Source organism: Sarcophilus harrisii, chromosome 6 (genome assembly GCF_902635505.1).
Source record: "Sarcophilus harrisii chromosome 6, mSarHar1.11, whole genome shotgun sequence".
Taxonomy (NCBI): domain Eukaryota; kingdom Metazoa; phylum Chordata; class Mammalia; order Dasyuromorphia; family Dasyuridae; genus Sarcophilus; species Sarcophilus harrisii.
The window spans coordinates 143878206-143898385 of NC_045431.1; the positions used below are offsets into that span (position 1 = coordinate 143878206).

The 20180-nt window shown below is 40.4% G+C and overlaps 1 protein-coding gene across 3 annotated transcripts in view; it reads right to left on the reverse strand.

Annotated features, from left to right (window-relative positions):
- TSPAN5 (tetraspanin 5) overlaps positions 1–19593 on the reverse strand; it is a 203657-nt gene extending 184064 nt beyond the window's left edge. For 2 of the 3 annotated variants that reach the window (XM_023505761.2, XM_003772950.4), the window contains exon 1: positions 17828–17997. In XM_023505761.2, coding sequence (XP_023361529.1) covers positions 17828–17908 — 81 coding nt within the window. In that variant the 5' untranslated portion in view covers positions 17909–17997. Of the gene's footprint in view, positions 1–17827; positions 17998–19346 lie in introns of those variants that run through there. The other variant, XM_031941860.1, reaches the window with a different exon arrangement.
- Positions 19594–20180: the final 587 nt, after the last annotated feature.

Sequence of the window (20180 nt, forward strand, 5' to 3'; positions counted from 1 at the left end):
AGAGGATGTATTCCTAAAGATGCCTGAAAAAGCATCTTTTCAACAGCACAACTCAGAAGCAGTGTGAAAGCTCACCAGCGCAGGCTGTAACACAGAAACTATTAAAGATTAGGACACTAAACTTTACTGATTTTTGGTCCTCAAGATGTACATGACCACTGAGATCACTTCAGGTCTGATTAGACTTCTTAGCACCAAATTGATCAATGAGGCAGCCTACTCTGAAACTTGAACAATTTTCAAAGCTTCAGAAGTCACAAGACTAGTTTTAAACTGCCGTTTCCCCCCACCTATTTTCTCCCCAGTTTATTACTAATATGCCAATAAAATTAATTTAGTACCTTCCCCTTCACCTCTTAAATGTTTGTTAGAAATTCTCTACAAATGAACCTACATAAATCGTGTTTTCATCAGGCTTTTCTTTAATATTTTCTTCTCTCTTGAGGAGAATGCTCAACATTCAAAAAAAAGAATACTCAGAATATAATTAACCAATTTTGTAGAACAGAGAAAGATAACAATAATTACATTATTTACTTACTTTATTCACTGACTTTTTGCCTTTACTCACATTCTCCTATCTAAAAAAAAGGTCCAATTAAATAGGAATGATGCAAAAAATGTGCAAAATTCAGAGATTTTTAAAAACACCCAGAAACTTAACCTTTTTCAAATGAATTGTCAGGAACCTTACTTGAGTTAAGTCATATTTTGAAAACAAAAGAAAGAACAGCAACAAAGCAGGTGCTCCAGAAGTCACTAATCTCCATTTATTTGTGTGAATCAAGGTCATTTGTTAATGTTCAGTCATTTTCAGTTGTAGGCCACTCTTTTGAGGTATTCTTAGCAAGAATATTGGAGTGAGTAAGAAATGACCAACAGGATAATTTCAGAAAGGCCTGGAGAGACTTACATGAACTGATGCTGAGTGAAATGAGCAGGACCAGGAGATCATTATATACTTCAACAACAATACTATATGATGACCAGTTCTGATGGATCAGGCCATCCTCAGCAACGAGATCAACCAAATCATTTCTAATGGAGCAGTAATGAACTGAACTAGCTATGCCCAGAAAAAGAACTCTGGGAGATGACTAAAAACCATTACATTGAATTCCCAATCCCTATATTTATGCACACCTGCATTTTTGATTTCCTTCACAAGCTAATTGTACAATATTTCAGAGTCTGATTCTTTTTCTACAGCAAAATAACGTTTTGGTCGGGTATACTTATTGTGTATCTAATTTATATTTTAATATATTTAACATCTACTGGTCATCCTGCCATCTAGGGGAGGGAGTGGGGAGGTAAGAGGTGAAAAATTGGAACAAGAGGTTTGGCAATTGTTAATGCTGTAAAGTTACCCATGTTTATATCCTGTAAATAAAAGGCTATTAAATAAAAAAAAAATAAAAAATAAAAAATAAAAAAAAGAGAAAAAAAAAAGAATATTGGAGTGATTCGCCATTTGCTTCTCCAACTCATTTTACAAGACGAGGGAACTGGAGGAAATAGGGTTAAGTGACTTGGCCAGGGGTTCCAACAACTAGTAAGTTTCTGAGACAATATTTGACCTCATGAAAAGGAATCTTCCTGATTCAAGCCCAGTGCTCTATTCACTGTGCCTTCTAGCTGCCCTAATCAAATTCATGCTGGAAATCATATCCACCAAAGCTCTTAAAAAAAACCCCAACATTATTTGATATTATGAATTCTTCTTTGAAAGTACAGGGATTTCCAAATGCCTAGAGATGTATTGATTTTTTCCTGGGGTTCTCTGAAATTGGTAGTTCATTCACAAGACACTTTGTGTACAGAGAATATTTCTTCTATATGTTGCTCCCAAGAATAACAATTAATTGAAAAGGAAAAAAAAAACTTGATAATGTAGAAAAAGATGCTTAAACTACAAAATAACAAAATTCTTTAACTAAATTTCTAATCCTAAATATTACAAGTGACTCTTATGGCCTTCAACCAAAATGACCCTGGCCTCCAAATCCTTTGGCAGGGGAAAGCTGTACACCAAGACCCAATGTCCTCTACACCCAGATCCCCTTAACTGAATTCACCCAACTTCCTATTTATGGTTCTAGCTCTAGTTAAGGGTCTCAAAGTACTTATCAAGCAAGTCATCTGTCCAAATATTATGAAAGTCTCCCTTATACTTCTTTCTGTCAGGCACCCTGGAAATAGGAATTAGTGGAGTTTTCCTAAATACTTTTATTTTGGATAATCTAGTTTATTCAATGGCACAAGGACTAAAGGCAAGTGCTAATTTATGGTCTACCTTCTTCTGGATGGAGAAAGGGGAAGAGGAAAGAAAAGAGGCATAACTCTTAAGAGCCTCATACTGCTACCCACAAGCTCAATAATATGGTCCCCTCAGATTCTACCATTCACAGATGTTTAGGTTAACAAGTTCCTCTTTAAAAAGGCAAATTCCATTTAGAACTGATGCAAAGCAGAATTAAAAGAATGCTATACCCAATGAATACAATAACATAAAAGTAAATGACACTAAAAGACATCCAAAGTCATATTCTTTAATGCCCAATTTTGATTCCAGAGGATTGTTGATGAGCTCTATATCCTTCTTCCCTAAAAGTGGTTTATAGTGGGTGTGAACTGTTAAACAGAGTGCATCTGTTTTGCTTATTTGTTCTGTCTTTATTACAATGGAGGGTTTGTTTGCCGGAGAAGATTGATTATTGGTCAGTATCTATGATGCGAAAAAAAAAAAAAAAAACAAGAAAACCTTTGTTTTTAAACTTCATAAAAGGACTCATTATTCATATCTACCTGGAATAGACTATAAATATGCCTGTTGCTTTCCTCCAGATAATCTAGAATTAGGTTGAGGGTTTTTAATATAAGGAAAGGGAATAAGAAAGCCACCATAGGATCTAGACTCTGAAGAGAATTTAGAGACCATTTATCCAACATCTTCATTCTTACAGATGATAAAACTGGGGTCCCAGAAAGGGAACTGACTCACATGAGTGATAGGACCAGAATTTGAACCTAGGACTTAACTCCAAAAATAGTTTCCTTTCTAATTCTCTGCATTTGAAGAAAAATAATTTTGAAGAATTAGGTAATATGACTTTTGTGGCCTTCTGGAAGGGATTTATAGAAAATGAAATGGCTGTTATCACTTTCACTTATTTCTGAAAATATCCCTTGCCGGCATCCCAAACCTAGCAAACCATACCATATAATGTCATTTGAAAAACCAACTGACATCTCCAGAGTTTGACAGCACAATCAAGGTTCCATATCCTTAGTTCCCTAACTAAGACTACTATCTTCTTGTTTCTTCTCCCTACCCAAGCATTAGATACTATTGACTCTTGTGACCTTCTAGAAGGGACTTACTAAAAATGGAATGGCTGTATATCATTTGGACAGTCTTTTGAATAACCAGCAGGCAATCTGGGAAATGGTAAAAGAATGCCAAGATTTGCCAAAACAAATCTTTGTTCAATTATTTCTAATACGCATCTGACAGCCAAGACATACAGATGACAGAAATAGTATTTGAGACCAAAGGCCATTACCCAGTAGAGAACTGACAATATTTACTAGTAGAGAATTGATCGTTTATTCAAAGGAAATGAATAAATAGTTTTTGAGAGAACTGATTTATTGTACTCCAATTTTATTCCAATCAGTATTAATCAGCTTAGTGTGATTCCATAGGGATAATGATTGTTAACAATTATTAGTGATCTATTCATCTAGTAAAATATATTTAGTCTAGTTAACTAATAGGAAGAAAAGAGGGCAGCTAGGTGATGTTGTGAATAACGAGCTCCAGTCCTGTCGTTCAAATCAGACCTGCCTCAGACTGACTGCAGACAAGTCACTGGCTCCAAATTGCTTCCTCCCTCAAAAAAATTGCATAGATTAATATATATTTATATCTGGGATGGGTACTAGACCCCCTTCCCCAAATTAACTAATCAGGGACATCTTCAGATACAAAGAGAAAGCATTTATTCAGTCCCTGTAGGGAGAGGCCCAAGCATACAGGGGAGGCATCTTAGCTCCCAACATGTGCTTGATCTGTCAAGCTAGAAATAGTAAAACTGGTTAAATAGCAAAGATCCAAGTCTTTTCATTGGATGGACTAAAAAGGAAGTAATCATTACTGACCAATGGTCACCAATGTTGTCTGCTTCCTGTGAGTCTTCCTGAAACTTAGAGCTCTAGGTCTTGAGAACATGTGACTTCCTGAAACCTGGGCCTGGAAATGGGGATCATGTGATTTAGGCCTAAGATCTGACTTACTCTATCTCAGACTTTTTGAGAAAGCTTCATCTGGTCTCATTCATTTATATATCTAGGGATAATCAGATAAGGTAGATTCTTTCTTATATATAATAGGTCTCAAATTTTGAATTACAAGCTCTAAGTTTACAGTTCAATGTTCTCTAACCTATTATAAAGTTCAATTACCTAAACCACAAGAATGTTGACTAGAGGCCTCCACCCTTTAGGTGCTGAGTGAGTGAACAAACCCAGCCTGGGTGGGATGTCTTGGAAAGTCTCCCAAAGTCTGCCCTCTTGCTCTACATGAGGAGGAGCCATCTTATGGCCACTTAGGTCAGATGATCTGTGACCAGCCATGCTGATACATCATTCCCAGCCCTTCCTGGAGGATCATAAACAAGGATTATCAAACAATAAGACTGTTTTACTTTGCCTCTTCTGAGTCAAGCCCTATAAAAGTAAGGCCTTGGGGAAAGAGGACTCTCAGATAGGAGGAAGATCTGAGGTCCCCTTCACTGAAGGGATCTGGTCCCTTTCTCAAATGGTTAATGGCTTGGAGCTCTGCCTCCGGGATTCTTCTTGCAGATTGGATAGTTTTGGACCCCATGTTCCAATAAAAGAAATTTAGATCAAAAATAACTCTAAGTTTTACCTAGCAACCAAAAAAACTGGTAAAGATAACATAAGATGGAAATAAATATTGAGGGAGTTGAGACAGGTGAATCCATTGCAGCTGGAACTCTGAATGATTCCAGAAACCAATATGGAATTATTCCAACAAAGTAATCCAGGAATTCCACAATTGTGTGTGTGTGTGTGTGTGTGTGTGTGTGTTCGTTCCACACAAATCAATGGCAAAAAGCAAGGCTCCATAAACACTCAAACATGTATAATAACACTTACTTATAGTAGGAAAAAAAACAAAGTAGGCATCTACCAATGGAGAATGACTAAACAAATTGAGGCATAGGAATATCAGTGCCATATTAAGATTAATATAATGAACACAGAGAAGCATGAGAAAACTTACATGATTTGATGATAAAGTTAGCAAAATCGGAAAATCGATAAACACAATGATTAATAAAAATAGTAGTAGCTCACATCTACATAGAGCTTATTGTGTGTCAAACTAAAACATAAGTAGGGAAAAAAAAAAAACAACAACACAAGAAAATAAAAGTGAAAAAGACTGAGAGCAACCTATACAAAATAATCAACGTGGGAGATGAGCGAGTATGAGAAAACTGAAGTGTCCATTATTTAGATTAGATTACACAGAATTCATGAAGAGAAATAATATTTAAGAAATTTGGAAAGAGAGGTGAAAGTCAAGCTGTAGGGAGTCAGCGAGATCTATATTTTATTTTAAGATGCAGTAGGGAATCACTATGGTTTGTTGAGTAAAGGAATAGCACAGTCACACTCAGACTTTAAAAGGGCACTGTCAGTAGATACTCAAGTACAAACAAACTGGATAGAATTGAAGTTTGAGGCAGAAAACCAATTAGAAGGGGTTACATCAAAATTTAGCTGATTTTCTCTCAATTCAAATCCCTGGTATTAGCTCCATTTACCCAAAATGGACCCCTGATCTTCATAAATCTACCTACAATTTCAGAAGGAAACTTCTATGTTCATATAAACACAAAAACAGGAGGAAAGAGACAGAAAAACTGACAAACCGTGGAAGGCAAAGAAGCATCAGCCAAGATGCCATTTTCAAAGAAATTTCAACACTTTTAAGTTTTCAGGCAGCTTAACTGTTTACAGGCAGTGCAAGCTAAAATTCCAAACTTTGCCTTAACTAAGTCCTAAAGGGACCATGATGTGTTTTGGTGGAAGGAATATCTATACCCCAGAAATTACAGATTGCTGAAGTGTCAGCATCATCCAGACAGCCATAGACAAGAAACCAGAAGCCTCTGTTTCTCAGCCCTTGGTAATCTGATGCTCCAGTGTGGCAGAAGAATTGGATTAAGTTTGATTAGGGAAAGGAAAACAATAAAAGTATAATTAGCAAATAGCAGGAGATGGGAATCTGCCTTCTAATCAGCATGATAGCAAGCATTGTGGCTGGGCCAGTTTTTGCAAAGACAGGAACAGTTTGAACAGTAAGGTACAGTGGGGAAAGTGCTGGCTCAGGGAGGAGGAGGGGAGGGAGAGAGGAAGAAAATGGAGGAGCAGAAGGGAGACTAAGAAGGGGGAGGAAGAAAAAAAGAGAAGAGGAGGAATGAAGAGGGAGGAGGGAAAGAAGAGGAAGAACATTCATTAAAGGTTACTTGGAAGGCATGGCACTAAGCATTGGCAATACAAATACATGCAAATAAGAAATTCCCTAACCTTCAAGGAGCTTACATTTCATTCCAAAGGGAGAATAAAACACAAAAAAAGGGCCATATAGACTTTTCTGAAATCCAGTTTGTCCACTCTGAAGATGACAAAATTGGATTTTGTGGCCTTTAAGACCTCTTCCAACACAATTTATGCTTCTACTGGATGCAATATATTTACTGCACACACACACACAAGCAAAGAAAAATTCTAAATCAAACGGTGAAGAGATGAGGAAGTGGTTACAAATGATAACTTACTCTACATATGAATTAATTTACACACACATGCAAGCAAAGAAAACTTCTAAATCAAACGATGAAGAGGTGAGGAAGTGGTTAGAAATGACAACTTATTCTACATATGAATCAATTTAACAGTTTCTGCCACTGTAGATAATTTCTACAAGAAGTTAATGAAGTTCTGGATTATGACAAATTACAGGGAGTGATTCCTTATTTGCATAAATGTGTATGAAAATTCTATCAATATCAAAGTATTTAGTGCCTTCTGTGGCACTCAAGATCTCTTCTTTGATTAGAACTACTGACTTGGCAGAATGAAGTTTTAAAGCTGTTTGGGGAAATTTAAGTTGGAAGCAAAACATTACACTTAGAGAAATGCTGAGGGCAAGTATTTCTCTTTTACTGGGACTAGTTAATTAAGTACAAAGCATTAAAATGGCTGGCCTGAATATTTATTAGAGCACCAGCTGTTCCCTCCAGATTTTTCGAAATTCTAGCCTCAGTGCCAAGCATAATGTAGAAAAGATTTTTCAGCAAAAAAAAAAAAAAAAGTCTTCTATTGCTTTCCACAACAATAAATAGTCATTAGAAGTGCTAAAGAAGTTTACAATGCACTTGCTAGGCTAGGAACCAAATGTTTGCCAGTCACCCTTCTGTTTTTCTCTTATCTTGCTAGAGAGTTTAAACCAAGATCATATTGACATTACTCATATTTATGTTCCGAACGGCTGTCCTTTGTATACAAATGATCATGGTTTAATACTGACAATGTCAGTATTGCCTTGAATTTCTTTTTCAGTGCGTAGCAATAATGGCAACTACAGCCAATGAAATCTCTCAGAGAACATTTATGTTTTTATTTATTTACAAGCAGCTGGGTGGCCTAGTTCAAATTTTACCTCTGAAGCTAGCTGTGTGATCCTGGGCAAAGCACTTAATCCATCTACCTCAGTTTCCTCACCTATAAAATGAGGATAATGATAGTACCTTACCTCCCAGGGTTGTTGTGAAGATCAAAAAAAAGAGATATCTGTAAAGTGCTTTGTAATTCTTAAAAGCACTATATAAATGCTAGCTCTATTATTACTTATTTTACAAGATAATAAACATCACAATTTTAGGGAAATTATTACATTTACAAAACCACTCTAGACTAGGCAAAAAGATAACATGACCTATTATCATCAAAAAGAGTGTGGAATAACAGAAAAATTGTTGACTTTGGAAGCACATCACTTGTATGCTCCACTACTCTTAACCTCAGTTTCTTCACTTTTATGAGGAGGTTGAGCTAAATGATGTCTAACCCTAATTCCACTTAGAATAATTGTTATTCAATCATGTCTAGATTCTTCATGACCCCAAGGGTCATACATGTCCAGGAGATTTTTTTTTTTTTTTTGTGGCAAAAATAATGGAATAGTCTGTATTTCCTTCACCAGTGAATTAAGGCAAACAGAAGTTCAGTATGACTTGCCCAGGATCTCACACAGTTACTAAGGTTAGGAGGCTAAATTTGAACTCAGATCTTCCTGATTCCAGAATCTATCCACTGAGCCATATCTAGCAGCCTCCTAGACAAATAGAGATTACCAGTCTTACCCAGTGTCACTTAGCTAGTAAGTGTCTGATGCTGCATTTGAATTCTAGTCTTCCAGATTCCAGGACCAGTGTTCCATCTACTAACCCTTCCAGCTGCCTCCTTAATATCACACCATAAGAATTTTTTCCTCCCAAACTAATACATACAAGTGTATTATCTTCATATTAAAAGGCAAACTTCTTTTATCTACTATTGCAAACTCACCCAGAAATTTCCCACCTACAAAATTACTGCAGAATTCTGTTTATTTAGAAGTGATTCAGGCCATTTCCAATGGTCTTGTGATGAAAAGAGCCATCTGCACCCAGAGAGACAACTGTGAGAACTGAGTGTAGATCACAACATAGCATTTTTACTCTTTTTTGTTGTTTGGTTGCATTTTGTTTTCTTTCTCATTTTTTTTCCTTTTTGATCTTGTGCAGCATGATAATTGTGGAAATACGTATAGAAGAATTGCACACATTTAACATATACTGCCATCTAAGGGAGGGGAAAAATTTGGAGCCCAATGTTTTGCAAGGGTAAATGTTGAAATTTATCCATGCATATGTTTTGAAAATAAAAAGCTTTAATAAAAATTTTTTAAAAACAGAATTCAGTTTATTTAAACAAGTATTTATTAGGTACCTATCATGTATAATCTATGTGACAAACATACCAAAAATATTCAGTGGATAGAAAGCATCCCCAAGAAAAAAATCTGCTTCACTCAACACAACTTGGAAGAAATGACTGCCAACCTGACTGAGGCAAAGAAAAGAGGAGGGTCTTTCTACACATTTTGAAATCTAGTCCACTAAAGTGAAGCATGCACAATAAGCATATGGGGTGTTCTGGCTATGCAAGAAAACTGGCCCCATCAGAGGAATGGAATGCAAAGAGCATGTCTTCCCCTCCCAGCCTGGAAGAATTTACCAACTTCCACCCAAATATATTTATTTCTTAGCATATTAATTTCAGAGTTAGTACCTCCCTATACCAACCACATTCTCACTTTATTTTTGGTCTTCATAAATGGGCATTTTTGACTATTTGAAAAAATCCACTGAAAGAAAAAGGACCGATTTCTGCACAAGAGAATAAAAAGGTGTTTAGTGGGGCAGCTAGGTGGCCCATGGCATAGAGCACAGAATGGCAGTAACCTACCTCCCAGGATCAAATGAGAAAAATGTCTGGCATGTAGTAAGCACAATATAAATGTTAACCAACATCATCACCATGGAAGCCCCAGACCTAGGAGCTTCCATCTATTCCTAGCCCATATCCAAGGGAATCTTGGGATTCCCTTCTTTCCTTGAATAAAAAGATACCTGCAGCTGAGAACATTTCCTGGAATTGCTGAAAACTAAAAGGGCATTGAGATACAGATCTCCCTAAACTCCACAAAGAGTAACTGTCTGTGCAAGATGTGTAAGATGGTAAAAATAAGGTCTTATAGAATTCATCTTAAATCAAATGAGATCATGGTTATAAAGGATTTAGACAAGGTGGTATATAAAAGTGCCAGTTTTATTACTATTACAGAAAAGGCATTTCTGGGTTCTAATATTTAGAGAAGTTCATAAATGGAGAGTCAAGAATAACTATTTTGAAAACCTTCAGACAAATCAATTTTCAAAAAAGCTATCCAAGTTCTTAAGTTAGAACAAAAAAAAAAGTAACAAAATAAGGCTCTATGCTTAGTTTCAAAATATCAACAGCACAAGCATAGGATAGGGAAAATTCATTACAGAACCAATCATTTGGGGGGGAATGTAAGCCTACCCACCCCACATGAAGATTTTTTTCCCTCTCAGAGCCAAGTATATCATTGTGGCTACAGGAGAAAGTTCTCCTGTTCCCCCAAGTCTTCTCTTTTTCCAACATAAGCATTTCCATTTTCTTGAAATCTTTCTTCATCCACAGCAAATCAGCACAGACATCAGACACACCAAAAGTATTGTCTGGATTCTAAAGGAGCTGCTTAGAAAAATAGTAATGTTTAGCTATTGTGGGCAGAACAAAAAACTCAAACTTTACCCTCCAAATAGGGACACATTTGATTGGAACAGAGGAGAAAAACATGGTAGAACAGATCTTTGGCAGCTGCAAACAGCTTCTAAAGATTCCTATGCTCAATTACCTCTCCAGTTTCAGTTCTAGGATTCAAATGCCAGAAGTGGGATAATATACCTTAGGATATTTATCAATAGTAACATGTAAAATACATGTGACTCATTAAAATAATCTTTTCAAAATTACATTTACTCTTAAAACTTTCTTAAAAAGTAACTTGTAAATGACCATCATATATGATGATTTATTCTGTTCTCTTTTAGAGACAAGGTAGCATAACGGAAAAAGGTGAACTTGGTGATCAAGTCTCACATCTAGCACATACTGAATGGGTGACCCTGCTCAAATTACTCTCAGTATCTCCAGGCAATTGTCTAAGACTGTAATTTTCAGATGAGTTGGGCAGGCATCATCCATATGCAGGGCAGGTCCAGAGGCACTAATCCAGAGGCTCATCTCCTCTGCCCTCCTCCCCTGAATAAAATAGTGGATGGATTTTTTTTTTCTTTTTGTTACTGTGCTAGAAGGTATTAAGTTAAATAGAACATGTCCACAAAACCAAGATCCTCTTTGGAATACCATCAGATATAATAGTGTACTTGGTTTTTTTTTTTCTTTTAAAGTACCCAGCATCCTAATTTTGGTTCTTGAAAACAAATTTCACTCCAAGAAACTAGCTCAAGAATTCTAATAAAAGGCTTTAAATTCCCAGCTAGAGTGCTCCTCTGTTTTAAGGAAAGAGTGTCCACATCTCTATGCTTAGATTTCTTGTGTTGTCAAATAGGAAAGATCCTATGTTTTTAAAGGACTTTGAAATCTTCAGATCAAAGACTCCTTAATTACAAAGCATCCATAACTAAATGAAATTCACTTTCGCTTTTTGCCAGGGACTGAAATATTACTGGGGCAGCTAGCTAGTGAAATGGATAGAGCACTGTGCTTGAAATCAGGAAGACTTCATGAGCTCACATCCAACATGAAGATGACTTCATGAGCTCACATCCAACCTCAGACACTTCCTAGCTGAATGAGCCTGGGCGAGTCACTTCACCCTGAGGTAAGTCAGTTCTTGAAAATGTGCTAGGAAATGGCAAACTACTCCTGTATTTTTTTTTTTTTTTTTTTTTTGCCAAGAAAACCCCAAATGGGATCACAAAGAAGTGGACACTACAAAAGAATGACTGAGCAACAAAAATATATAATAGACATATTATGATGGGTGATCCTTCTAAATGATCTCACCTTGACAATTTATTGTGGGTATATTATATGTTTTCATACCTTTCCTCTTTGGCTCCATTCAAACTCCCAAAGGCAACCTCAAGGGAAAACATGGCAGTAGTTTTTCAGTGACCCAGAATGCATGCAACTAGGGGAGGCAGGGTAGTATTCAACTACCTTTCCCACAGAGAAATCCATGTCCCTTCCTTACACTTTTCCCATATGACACTTACATAATCATATTTAGCTTTCCTCCTACCATCTCCCTGTAACAATTCAAAAGGCAGTTTAGACTCCCATATGGTTGCCACTGAAGCTAACAGATGCCTAGCAAATTAAGGCAAAAATTATGACATATAAAATGCTGATGTATCATCATTCCAACACATCTTGCAATTTATTGTGAATCACAAGATTCACATCCCTATCCTATATATCCAAGGTTCCCTAAATTTCTCTGTTTTCTGAATTTAAGAAACACGTTAAAAAGATATCTGCCCTCTAGACAAGTCAACAAGCTTTGATTAAGCAAACACCCACACAACTTAGCGAGGAGCCCTGTGCTACTAAGTTCTTGATCATAGACACAAAATACAGTTCCTATCCTTAAGGAATTTACAGTCTAAAAGGGGAGGGAACATGCAAACAATTATGTCAAAACAAGACATATTCATAATAAACTGGAAAAACATCTCACAAGAAGGGCACCTTCTTACAGAATATGGGATTTTGGCTGTGATTTGAAGGACTCTAGAAAGCAGAAAGGAGGATGGAGAGAGGCCCAGATTAGGGAAAGTCTGTGAAAATACAGAGTAAAGAGATGTAATGTCTTGTGTGAGGAACAGCAGGGAGGTCAGTATTACTAGGTTGAAGAATATGTGAAAGGGACTATGATGGAAAGATAGTAGCAGAAGGAGGGCAAGTCATGAAGGGATGTAAATGCCAAACAAGAGGATTTTATATGGATCCTGAAGACAATAGGGAATCACTGTAACTTACTGCCTAGAAAAGGATGGTATGATCAGATCTGCAATTTAATAGCTAGAGTGGACTAGACTGCAGAAAAACTGAGGTAGGGAAAGCAATTGGATAATAAAGCCTGTATCACTGTGACAGCAATGAGAGAAGAGAAATGGGCTAGCGGGATGTTGAAAAGGTAAAAATGACAGAGGTTGACAACAGATTGGAAGAGTAAGGGGTAGCGGATGACTCTTTCACTGATATATAACTTTACTCTACAAGCCCAATGTGAGATCTGTTGAGAAATAAATTTAAGTGAATGTCTTCAACTTTGTTGGGAAGAACATTGCTTCAAACCATGAGTTCCTCAAAGAAATAGGTAGTTCTTCTACTACCTGGCTCTATGGATTTGACAAGTGTCATGGAAACTTTATAGTTTCTCCATCTCTTGGGATTTTACAAAACAGAGGGAGAAGAGAAGAAAGGAAGGAAGCTAGGTGGTTGCCCTACAGATAGAGAGAGCTCTAGGGAATTAGGATGACCTGAGTTCAAATGTGACCTTAGACACTTAACTTGCTTTGGGATCCATCTAAATCATTAATCTGTTTGCTCCAATTTCTTCAACTGTAAAATGGGGACAAGAACAGCACCTACCTCCCAGAGTTGTTGAAAAGATACAATGAGATTATCATTTGTAAAGCAGTTAGCACAGTGCCTTGCATGTAGTAGATGCTTAATAAATGCTTATTTCCTTCCCTTTTCCTACACTAGTTCCTTTTCAACTCTTCACAGTCTATGAAACAAACTGTTCCCTAAATTATGCCAATCTTGCAGTCTCTGTAAAGATGAGCAAAAGAGAAAAAATACAAGTATACCTTCTGGGAAATGTAGAATTTATAATATGGGTTTTATGTAGGTTGCAAGGGGAAAAAAAATATCAGAATACAAACCTGAATCCATTCCCTCAGTTTGCAGCTAGCAAGAGAGGAAAGATGGATGTTCCCCTAAGTCCTGGGAGAGTATAAGGGTGTTGTGACATGGGAATGTCAACCCAATGATGCTACATTATCTTATATGTATGCAGACAGGTATTTGTAAATAAGAGGTACTAAACCTACAACTTGGAGAATACCCTCATGAAGTATGAGATGAAGACACTGGGCCTGGATTCAGAAGACCACTTGGACTAAGTCCTGACTGATGGCCTATGATCTAAGGGAAGTCTCTTTGACCTCCCTTGACCTTGGTTTCCTCATTTGTAAAATGAAGGGGTAGTAGTTGTACTAAATTATTTCTAAGGACTTTCATTTCTAACAAATTCTGGGTCAGTCCAGCTCACTCTGTCGATTCTGGACACCAAGTACAGACAGCCCAAGGGATATGATCTAACACAGCCAGTGGAATTGACTTTTGTTGCACCTTCATTATAATTTCCGCTCTTCCTCAACTTTGTCAGTAAAATGGTCAAAGGAAAATCTTTTTCACCTTCAATGTGGCCCAAACCATATTAAGTTTTAGAACTGGAAGGGACTTCAGAGAAGTATTCAAACCTAATTATTTTAAAGTAAGGAAACCAAAGTCCCAAAAGGCTAAATGGCTTGGTATCTCAGCCAGAACTAAAATATATTGCCAATTTGTATCTCATATCTTTCTTAATTTGTCAGAACTATACATTTCTGAATTTCCTGTTTCAAATTAACTTTAATATTAACAGCTCAAGAGTGAAAGATGATGTTTCTTCTATTGTATTTATCATCCTTTGCCATCCACTGAAAAAACAGTTGTTGGCTTAGATACAGGAGTCCTCAAACTTTTTAAATAGGGGCCCAGTTCACTGTCCCTCAGACAGTTGGAGGGCGGGACTATCGTAAAAAAAAAAAAAAAAAAAAGAAAAAGAAAAAGAAAAAACTTTGTTTTGTGGGCCTTTAAATAAAGAAACTTCATAGCCCTGGGTGAGGGGAATAAACGTCCTCAGATGCTGCATCTGGCCACGGGCCGTAGTTTGAGGACCCCTGGGCCTTAGAATCTCTTTAAAATTCATAAAACTAGGATGGACCCTGTGGTCCATCATTACTTTTGAGGAACCATCCAGGAAGAAATTACTTGAACCCCATAAGTTCTTATGTCCCAGATGTCTTTACAATCTAATGGTTACTATGGATCCTTCCCAAAATAATGTTTTAAATAACTAAAGTAAAAGATTAGTGAAGATAAAAATATAAATTTTACCCCTTCTCTTTCTCTATACCTCATACTCTTTAAAATGTGCCTTGATTACATAGAATAAATGACTAAATCAAATTCAAAGTCAGTATGTGTCAGAAGTGAGGTTCGAACCTCGAACTAAGGGCAGAGTGCTGCAACTTTTCAAAATTCAAGTTACAAGATGCAGACCCATTTTCTTCTTTGTGGAGTGGTAGTACTCAGGCTAATACAGAAAATAACTCAACAGGAGTAAACAGAGAAGAGAGAAGGCATAAGTTCAAAAGATAGCTACCCATCCTCCTCTCCTCCCACTACCACACCCCACACAACACCCACAAAGATTCCTAGGGTTTACCAATTATATAACTCCATTAAAATGCAAATGCCCCTAGGTATAGTTAAGTCCATGAATCATTCACACCTGAGATTCCCCTCTAGTTCCAACACTATGAATATCTGAAACTAAGAATTTACTTTCATCTGATAAGCCTGAGGTTTCCAACTACCAGCAGAGATGCTGAGAAACTAGAATTTTAATAAAAGGAGGGTAGGGTGATTTTGGAATCAGAAACCCTGCTGAGGAGGAGGGTAGGAAAGTGGTGCTTTATTCAGTCAGAGGCCAGCATATTATATTAGGGTGGGGAGGGAAAACAGGATATAACAAGTAGAAAGGCTACCCAAAACAAACTGCACCCACATATACAATTCTGCCTAAAGTCCAGATGGGTAGCTTAATTCCAACCCCGCAAATGAGTTCTTTCATTCAAAGTCTAAAACGAGGAAAGCACCATTATTGATTACACACTTTTAAAGCACAGAGGGAAAAGCACACCACTCTCCTGCCTTCCCACTCCCCAAAGACTTTGAAGATGCTTCCTAAAAGCATAGTATTAGATCAGTTAGTTGTCTTAACTGACTACTACCCAACTACCCAAACTCTGTCTAGAAAACAGACTCCAAATCCCAATATTTCCATTTTTTTTTATCCTTTTCTATGAGACCAAAATAAAGGCCTAATAGACCCTTCCTGTTTTCTGGTAGCTGAATTATATTGGATTATATATTATATTGTCTGTGTTCAAAACAAGACAAGATTATCAACTTTGTATGTTGTAAAGTCACTCAAGGTCCAGTCCCCAGCAATTAAAACTATGTCCAAAAAAGTCATTATCAATACCTTTAAAACAATTCAGACAGAAACCTGAATAGTGTGAGGGAAAGAAAAAGGGTGAAAGAGGGAAACATGTTTCTTCCCATGAAAAAACAAGCCTACTTTAAGTTAGAAGCTTGGTTGTAATCCCAGAAAATAGGAGATTGTTTGACAAGAACACCAGTTATGTGCAATCAATCACCCACAAAAGCAGTACTGGACTGTTTATTATATTTATTCACCCATCCTCCTAATCTTATTCATCAGTCCTGAGGGCAGATGGCAAGATGGTACAGAAAGTGTTCTCCAATCCTGTTCCACTCTGCAAAACATGTGTTGTCAATGCGACACATGTAAAAAAGAAAATAGTTTTTTTTAATGAAAATAAAATAACCCTATTAGGAAAATACACCAAAGTAAATAGCAACAAAGAATTCTTCTGAAAACATTTCTCAAAGATTGCTATTTGCTCCTGTGAATATAAAAAAAAAAAAATTAAGACACTGAACGAATCCCTCGTGTTTGGATTCTTTGGGCTTACTAATACCTCTTGATTTAATCACTCTCCATCATCTTCTCCTTTTTAGAGGGACTTTTAAACTTGTAATAATAACTTGCTGAAAAACCCAAGAGCCACCATTTTTACTTTTCATCGTGGGAGAGTGGGGAACGTGAAGAAAGGAGCTAAGGGGGAAGAAGAAATCAAGGTCTTTGAAACACCTGTGTCTCCCAGGTCCGGAGAAACTCTTTGTCTGATTGCTGAAAAGCATTAGTGAGTTCAGAAAAAAAAACCCGAAATAAAGCAAAATAGAAATAATTTCCATTATTTAACACTACGGAGGTTTAAAAACAAAGACACGAAATGGCATTCAAGCATTTGCTTCATTTCTCAAGCTAGCACACCTTCTGGTTTTACATTTCTTCGTCCAGCCAAAATAATGACCACCACCAAAAAAAAAAAAAAAAAAAACCTCTAACTCATCACTTAGAGCAAGACGAAAGACCCGAGGCTGATAAATGAGAGAGGAACTAGACTGAAATCTACATTGATGATTACTAGTCATTGTTCTGGCAATGACAGATACAAAAATAAATCTTCCCCACCACCCACCCCCACAAACGGGCCATTATGCAAAACGCTTTTCGGAACGAGACTTGGAAGGAACGTGCTGGAAGTGTTATTTATGTGCATATTGCGTCCAGTACACTCTATGCCATTCAGGCTGCATCATCCGCACACAAAAGCCCGTGATGGAGAAGGCGGATAGCCTCTGGAACCCACAGCGCTGAGAGCGGTGGCAACCTCCCGTCCAATCAAATCCTCCTGACAAAGGTGGACTTCGGGGAGGGGGCTTTGCGTGGTTAATCTGCCCTATCATTACCCAAGCCAGGCACGGCATCAATAATATCCCATGGGGACAAATCTATTCCACGTCGCTGCTCATCGTCCCAGACTGCCAAACCCTCGGTCCCATTTTTATCCCGATATAGTTCGCTCTCCCCCTTTCCCAGGGGCAATCTGAGGCCTGGGAGCTGCCTCTCAATCTCAGTTTTTTTTTACTTCTTTCTTCCCCATCCCCCCACCTACAAAGGAATAAGACCCTAGCCTCCTTACTACGGGCCGTTGGGAAGGAAGAGGGACTCGGGCACCTTTTCTCGCTGGGGGGGGAGCGAGGCAAAAGCCCGGAGGTTTGCAGAAAAGTAAAAAGCACTTGGGCAACCCAGGGAGCCAGCCGCCCCCGCGCCACCGAGGAGAAAAACGACACAACTTACCCAGAAAATAACATTGAAACCGAATATGAAGTATTTGATGCAACAACTGACTTCAGGACCTTTGTAGTGCTTCCCGGACATCCTCTGGGCTCATGAAGGCACTTTCCCGGGCAGCCAGAGTTCGGAGCCCCCCGACACCACCGCGAGCCCCGGATCCAAGGGGGGCGCGGGGGCAGCCCCCGACGCGGCCGCCGCAGGAGGAGGAGGAGGAGGAGGAAGCGGCGGCGGGAGGAGCGGACTCGGGGCGCGGGGCTGTCTCCCCTGCACCGAGGCCCCGGCGGAGAGCGGAGCCTCCGCGGCGGCGAGCACGCCGAGAGAGGGCTCGGGGCTCAGGCGCCCCGGCGAGCTGGAGCCCCCGTCCCGGCCCCTGCGCCCGGCTCTGCAGCGGCTGCCCTCTCTCCGAGCAGCGCGCCGCGTCCCCCGGCTGGCAATCCGTGCGTCAGGCCGGCTGTCGCCGCCTGCCCGGGGCCAAGGGATGCTTGCTGCGTGGGAACCGGGCGCGCTCGCGCTCCGAGAGGAGCCGCCGAGGGGACACAGGGGGACCCACGCGCGCGCGCACTCCCGCATCCACACACGGGCACCGGAGAGCCCCCGAACCCCTTTGACACAATAACGTGTCCTCTTCCTCCTCCTCCTCCTCCTCCTCCTCCAGGGCTGCGGCCTCCCACCGCCGCCTGGGCCCGCCCTCCCGCGGCCCTTCTCCCCGCCCCCTCGGAGCAGGGAGGTGGGGCCGGGGCGGGGCGCCGCGGACACGGCCTCCCTTCGGCGGGGCTGCTGAGGGAGCCGAAGGGGGCTGGGGAATCCCGCGGAGGCCGCCCGCCTTTCCGACCGAGCGTCTGCCGGACCGCAGCCAGGGCGGGGGGCGGGGGGCGGGGGGCGGGCTTCGGGCTCCCCTTTGCCCAGGGTGCGCGCACACACACATGTGTATAAGCGCATCCGCCCGCACGCCCCGCCCCCTGCTCTGGTGGGGCAGGGCAGGACGCCCCCGGAGGCGGCCGCCCCGGGAGGGAGCGAGGGAAGCGGTGCAACGGCCGCAGAGCTGCCTCTGCGACCACAGCTCCCCGCTTCCAACGCCCGCTCGCTCTTTCCCGGCGGTAGAACTTTGAGTAAGTCGCCTAAGCCTTCTAGGCCTCGCCCTAAAAGGAGAGGGTAAGCCTCAGGGCCCCTTTGGCTTCTAGGTGCCGGAGGTTTAAGTCAGGGGGGACTTAGCGTGAAAGGCGGCGTGGGCCGGGCGGGAGAGGGGGAGGGGAAGAGAGCGTCAGAAAACCCGAGAGGGACAAAGGGCGCTCGCTGCCCCGGGAAGGAGGCCGGCTTCCTGAGGAAAGAGCGGTGGGCCTCTTAGGAAAAAAGATCTCCGACTCATTCTCTCCTCGGAGACTCCAGCCTACCGCCCGCGAACCCGGCTAGCCCGATGAAGAAATCGGGAACCGGGGCGGGGGGGGGAGGGGGAGTCGGACGGGTCTGGCCCATTGGCAGCATCGGGAACAAAAGATGCTGTCGAGGGCCCCCGAACTCCTACCGATTCTGGGTGATTTCAAAGGAAGGCGCCTATTTGCATCCCTGAGAATGGGCTCAATTAGCGGCCTCCAACAACTCCGTCGTTGATTCTCCCGCTGGAAATTGTTTAAGGTCTCTGGTCGGTGCAGGCGGTCCCAGGTCAGAAATAAAACAGCAGGCCACCCCGATCCTCAACATGAAGCACCGTGGTGAAAGCAACGCTGGTCTTGGGATCGGGAGACCCGAGTTCGAATCCTGTCGGAGACCTTAACGGCTGTGTGACCGTAGTCACCGTTCCTCTGCCCTAGTCCCCTCATCTGCAAATTAAGGGACTAGAGGGACTTTGAGGTCTTTCCCAACTCTTGGGCTATTCTCATCTAAAATCCTTTGGGAAAGGAGAGGGGCGGTTGGGAATGCCTTTCAGCTGCTGAAAAGTTGAATGAAAAATTAAGGGGCTTAAAAAATAGGATTGGAGTGACATCCTATTACATCCACCTTCCTCCCCCGATTTAAGTCCTTTTATATTCATTGACACAGACTGCATTTCTGTACTATAGAGAACAAAGATACTCGAGAGAAAAATCAGCCAAAAGTTAGACAATTAGAGCTGGAAAGAAGCTTGGACCACCACCCCTTCGTTTTACAGATGAGGAAATTGAGGCCATAGAGACTGAATGACTTGCCTAAGGTTAAATTTGTAATAAGCATAAGAAGGGAGATTTGTGCCCTTGTCTTTTGAGCCAAGCGCCATTGCTCCGGCCACAGTACAGTGCTACGAGTAGTGTCAGAAGCCATACTTGAAGCCAGGTCTTATTCCAGCTCCCAGAGCTCTCCCTTCAATATCAGGCTGAATCAC